Here is a 5,523-nt window from a genome sequence, read left to right on the forward strand (position 1 = left end):
GGCCACCCAGGGGCGGGGCGGGGTGGGGCTACCGCGCGGCTCTCCCCGCCCTCTCCCACCCCCGTGCGCCCTTCGGGAAAATGGAGCCCGCTCGAGGTCTCCCAGGACCTGGCTTGCGCAGAGATTCTGGGCCGTTCGCCCTTTCCGCCGGTCCTCTGGGAGGAATCCCTCACAGGCGAGGGCCGCCTCTGCGCGTCCCTTTATATTTAAGGAGTGCCTGGTTTCCTGAAATCCCGAGGTTGCAACGCTTGCAGCCTATACAGTCCTGCAGTGGGGAAAGTAGATTTTTTGCATTTCCATCCTTTTCTATGCATCCGATCACGTGTCCGTTAGGCGCTCCATTTTCTTGGGTAACGAGCCTGGGTATGGCAGAGCCTGCTGGGTAATGGTGTCGAATAGCAACCTTGGGGGCTGGTGCTAAGTGGTTTATCTTCGTGAGCCCACCACTCCCGAGCAACTGTCTCCACCCCTCTGCTCTGCTTATCTCAATTCCCACTTGAATTGAAGCATATCTCTAGAAATCTCCCCTTCTATGAACAAGAAAGTTGTTTTAGTCATCTGTCCTAGTGCCTGCGTATTTAATTCTTTTTCTGTCTTAAGAGTTGTAGCCCTCTAATAATCGAATCCCTAGTTCTTGGACAAAACCCACGGACAGTACTGGGCAAGGACTATTTCCCTGCAGAAATCGGTGGCATCAGTTTTCTGAAATCCCGGTTTTAGTTAGTGTGGTGGGAGTTTGTTACAATTGTCTTATGATTGTGCAAATTATGTAAGAATAGGCATGTTCCAGATGGATTTGAAAACAGGCTTGGATTTCTATGACTGCCATTCTGTTTCGGGAACTCCTGAATACAGCGGTGTCTAAATCAAATTTTTGCTTTCTAGTGATCATATATTTACCGGCATGAGCATTGCTCATAATTGTCACCTTGCCTAGTGGGTTAATTTTAGAAGTTCTTCAGTCTGCCCCAAGCTGGCAAGCTCATGTTTTAACATGGGTTCATCAGTAATAATCAGGGTAAATACTCCAGCACCTTCTCTAGTGAAATTTGACACTGGCTGTAAAAACTCTGCAATAATACAGGTCCTTAAAGACATTCCATGCTGGAGGCAATTTCTGTGATATTCTAAAGGCCCCTTGTAGTAAACTTTCAATTTCAAGGACCAGGTTTCAGTTTGTATTTTAGAGCAGAAATTAATTATTGTTTAATTCAGGAACACAGCCTGCCCCTAACATGACATATTCGCATTTCCACTTTTCAGTCTTACTACTTTGACCGTGATGATGTGGCTTTGAAGAACTTTGCCAAATATTTTCTTCACCAATCTCATGAGGAGAGAGAACATGCTGAGAAACTGATGAAGCTGCAGAACCAGCGAGGTGGCCGAATCTTCCTTCAGGATATCAAGGTGAACAAAAGATCTCATGCTTGCATAATCTATCTAGCAGTCCTCGATGACAGAAATCCCAGGCTAGCGGTTGCTCTTTTAAAATGCAGACATATTAGTTTTTTTGTCTTGTGCTTTTTTTAGACATACCATCTAAGCTACAATAAGCAAACAGTAACGGGTGAGGATGTTAAATTGGAAACTGTTGTCAAGGGAAACTTAGATGTATGTCCCTTTGCCGAAGCACGTTGGTTACATGTTAGGTACCTGCTGAATTGTCATGGTTTAATTGGTAGAGACTGTAGATGCATTGACCTAACTTTTATCATTCAGAAACCAGACCGTGACGACTGGGAGAATGGGCTGAATGCAATGGAGTGTGCATTACACCTGGAAAAAAATGTGAATCAGTCACTACTGGAATTGCACAAACTGGCCACTGACAAAAATGACCCCCATGTGAGTATTGGCAACCTGGGAGTAAACGGAGTCTTGGGCTGGGAAAGCGTACTGATGACTTTCTTCCCCATTCTGATTTCTAGTTGTGTGACTTCATCGAGACTCATTACCTGGATGAGCAAGTGAAATCCATCAAAGAATTGGGTGACCATGTTACCAATTTGCGCAAGATGGGGGCTCCCGAATCTGGCATGGCAGAGTATCTCTTTGACAAGCACACCCTGGGAGACAGTGATGAGAGCTAAGTCTTTGGCTGACTTCCTGTAGCCACAGGGGTGACATCTCTAGTCACCAAAGCAGTACATGCATGTTGGGGTTACCTTTACTTTTTCTATAAGTTGTACCAAGTCATCTTCTTAAGTTCTTTCATTTGTACCATTCTTTCAAATAAAGTAATTTGGTACCCAGCTATTGTCTTTGAGTTCTTGGGATGAGGTAGAAATATATCGAGGCCATCTTCGCTAAATCTGGAAGTGCCACAAGCTCAATCACACTAATCAAAATGAAACGCCTAGGAGGATTTGTATATATGAAAATCCTTAGTTTATTAATCCTTAGTTATATGAAACTTCTCTAAGTTTAGGAAAGATACTACGGCTTGGATGCATGAAATTCAGACAGGACTTAAGGACTCCTGTCTTCAAATTGGGTGTTTTGAATTACATGTTTCCGGTGGTTCATTCTGGCTTTCGTAACTTTTATGCACAAAAGGCATGTAAAGGCTTAAGTAGTCCTGAAACTACTGATTTTTGTTATCCATTGAGCTAACCACTTAATTCAGGCTGTCATAGGAACATTCTTCCGTGAAGACAACTATATGGCTATGACTGGATCAGTGTCCCGTTGGTGTACACGCTGGTAGGACCAGGCTGGTGAAGCATTCCCTTTGGGAAACGGGCTAGGAATGTGCTTCATCCCTATTGAGAATTTGAGAAAAATGTACAACGTGAGTGAGGGAGACATCTTCATTTCAATACTACGTTAGCTGCAGCGGGAGTGCAAAGGTTGAGACATCTTAATATTAAAAAACTGATTACTGTCAGGAGACAGCAGTCATGAATATCCTTTGCTAAACAAGCCACAGTGGTCTGTAAAAGTTTGTCCAGCTCAAGAAGCAAGACATATTGTAGCCATTTCAAGTTTTCAGTCACAAAGCTGTGTTTTCTGACCACAGGAGTAACTGATCACTTAGAAATACGAAGTTAAACTCCCATATCGTGATTTGGGTTGAGGTAGAGTGGATCTGTAATTGGGTGAATGCGTAGGAAATAACAGAAGAAAAGGAAACATCTGGTGGTGGCCGACAGCTTTAGGAGGACCCCAAGGAAGCAGGAAGAGCACATTTAAGTTCAGAAGTGAGGTCTCAGGAACAGTGATGCTCCAAAGGATCTGCGCACCCTCACCTCAGCCACCTGCCAGTCCCCAGAGGTGTGGCTCCCTTTTTGGGTTTGGAACACGGAGCATATGCAGCCTTGCAGCTAAGCCTACGCAGTGAATTGAATTCTTGGACTACAACCTAGAGCCCCCTTTCTGCCTCATGATCTTGTGTCTGCCGCCCCTGTTCAGTGAGCTGGACCCAGCAATAACATCTGCCTGTCTCAGCCTGTCCCGGTAGCCTCTCCTCCAGCATCATTCCTGTCAGAGCAAGCTCATTTTCCTTCGCCTGGGTCCCAGGGACTTGCTGGTGATGTCAAACTCAGGTGAAATGGACAAAAGTCCCCAATGCTTCCCTAGGGCCCCTGCTGACCTGCTGAGGTGGCTAGGTATGTGCCCCAAGCCAGTGCTGGGCATAGGGCCAGCCTGCTCTGGCAGTGATGGAACCCTAAGAAAATTGTGGAAGATGGGTGGACTCAGAGCAAGGGAAGCTGGTGAGGGCCACCCATGGAGAGAGCAGTGACCCTGGTTCGGGGTAGAGGACAGACCTGTTTTCCAAGGCCCAATAGGGATCTTGCTCTTTGAGTATGTGTGTCTTCCTTGTTGATTGTGTATGTGGTTCTCCGAGACGACTTTCAGGGGCCTCTGACATATCCGTCAGGTTAAACTCGACAGTTTTCTTCTTCATGTGACACAATTCTAGGTTCTCTGTAGAGGCCCCAGCACACTCTGGGAGCAATTCAAAACTCATCTTGGTCCCAGGAGTCCCAGGCTGTAGGCTTTGGTCTTTAACCAAAGACCTGGATGGGAAGACCATCGGGGTGGGGCTGAGGGGCGTCTGCGGGGCGCTGTGGTAGCCTGACCTCCCATACAGCGCAGCGGGCTTCAAGGTATCCTCCCCATTCATTCTCCAGGCCTTGCTGTCTTCCTGGTCCCTGGAGCTCTTTCTGGCTCCTGCAAGGTTCTCGGGCTGGCCCTCACGGAGGACTTCTTTCTTGGGCAATAGTAGTTTGGTCTTTGAGCCTATCCTGTGGGGGTGGTGGTCATGGGACTGCAGCCCCAGGAAGCAGCTGATGATGCCAGGATGAGCCCCCTCTTCCTCCCCCTCCTCCTGGTTGGGCTGGAACTCCATCTCTTCCTTATGCAGACTGGAAAGAAGCAGGAGACTGAGGTTGAGTGGGGGGAACAGAGGACTGACCCTGACATTTCTCCCAACTCCCCGCCCCTCTGGCCCAAGGCCAAGGACACACAGTCTTTCTCACAATGCCTGGACTCACCTCTCTCCCATCCATCCTGTACTTCCCGATTCATCCCTCCTGGCTCAGCTCACTGTGCCGTTCTGTGGCTCCTTCTGGCTCCCTCTTGGCCACATTAACATCCAAACTCTAGCCTGGCATTTAAGGGCTTCCTCTTCATTGTCCACATATCCCCCTTCCCACCCCTCACTCCAGGAAATCCGAATTACTGGTACTCAAGTAGGGATGATTAGATGAAGCCCAGCTTCATCTCGGCAAGCCAGCGATTTGGCCACCTGGGGAGCAGTATCCCCAAGGAAAGAGGTCGGGCTTCCTGGGAGCCCAAGGTCTTTACTGTGCAAGAGAAAGCCCACCTACCCTGGAGTACGGCCTGCCCTGGCCCATGTCCAGATTCTCCCCACGCTCCCAGGCCCAGCTCCAAGCCCAGCTGGCGGCTACCTCCCAGATGGCCAAAGGTGATCTCTCTTCTATGTTCTGTCCCTTTCCCAGGCATCCAGACTCTGAGCTCCCTCACTCAATTACGTGTTCTTTGGAGGCAAGGTCTATGCATTGTTATTCCCCGTCACTCTCTCTCCTTCTCCTCAACCTTTAGCTGCTGGAGTACAGACTGAAGAACTCAAAGGCAACCTCCAGAAATGTCTGTGACCGAAGCAAACCTTCCTTTGATCACTTTTCCAAACCTTGCCCACACCAACGAGGGAACTCTAGCAAATTCCAATTACAGCTTAATAGGATATTCGGTTCTTCAAAGAGCAAGAAGAGAACAGAGCTTAATATTGTGTAAGAAAACCGTGATGGTATGGCCCCTGACATGCACCAAACAAAATCCTCTCCACTCTCATCCCAGGGGGAGAGAGCTCTCGTGGGGGGTGGTGGGGGGGCGCTTCACCCCACTGTGGTCCAGCAGCAGCTCAAAAGAGATTCTGACCAAATCAGGGAAATTTGGGCTGCTGTGGGTGATCCAAACCTTTACTCTGCAGTACAGAGTCTACCCAGAAGTTACCTGTGATGACCCAGCCTCCTGCTGGGATATGCCTACTGCTCT

The 5,523-nt window shown here is 48.2% G+C and overlaps 2 protein-coding genes across 3 annotated transcripts in view; one reads left to right on the forward strand and one right to left on the reverse strand.

The window, feature by feature from the left end:
- The window catches only part of FTH1 (ferritin heavy chain 1), a 3,118-nt gene extending 863 nt beyond the window's left edge, over positions 1–2,255 (forward strand). The window contains exons 2-4 of the mRNA XM_025046304.1: positions 1,240–1,410; positions 1,723–1,848; positions 1,932–2,255. Of these exons, the coding sequence (XP_024902072.1) occupies positions 1,240–1,410; positions 1,723–1,848; positions 1,932–2,093 (459 nt within the window). The 3' untranslated portion in view covers positions 2,094–2,255. The remainder of the gene's footprint in view (positions 1–1,239; positions 1,411–1,722; positions 1,849–1,931) is intronic.
- The window catches only part of BEST1 (bestrophin 1), a 10,044-nt gene continuing 6,614 nt past the window's right edge, over positions 2,094–5,523 (reverse strand). Inside the window, exons 9-10 of one of the 2 annotated variants that reach the window (XM_006911347.2) lie at positions 3,771–4,370; positions 2,094–2,765 (exon numbers count right to left, since the gene is read on the reverse strand). In XM_006911347.2, coding sequence (XP_006911409.1) covers positions 2,747–2,765; positions 3,771–4,370 — 619 coding nt within the window. In that variant the 3' untranslated portion in view covers positions 2,094–2,746. Of the gene's footprint in view, positions 2,766–3,426; positions 4,371–5,523 lie in introns of those variants that run through there. The other variant, XM_025046355.1, reaches the window with a different exon arrangement.

This window comes from Pteropus alecto, unplaced genomic scaffold (assembly GCF_000325575.1).
Source record: "Pteropus alecto unplaced genomic scaffold, ASM32557v1 scaffold43, whole genome shotgun sequence".
Lineage (NCBI taxonomy): Eukaryota > Metazoa > Chordata > Mammalia > Chiroptera > Pteropodidae > Pteropus > Pteropus alecto.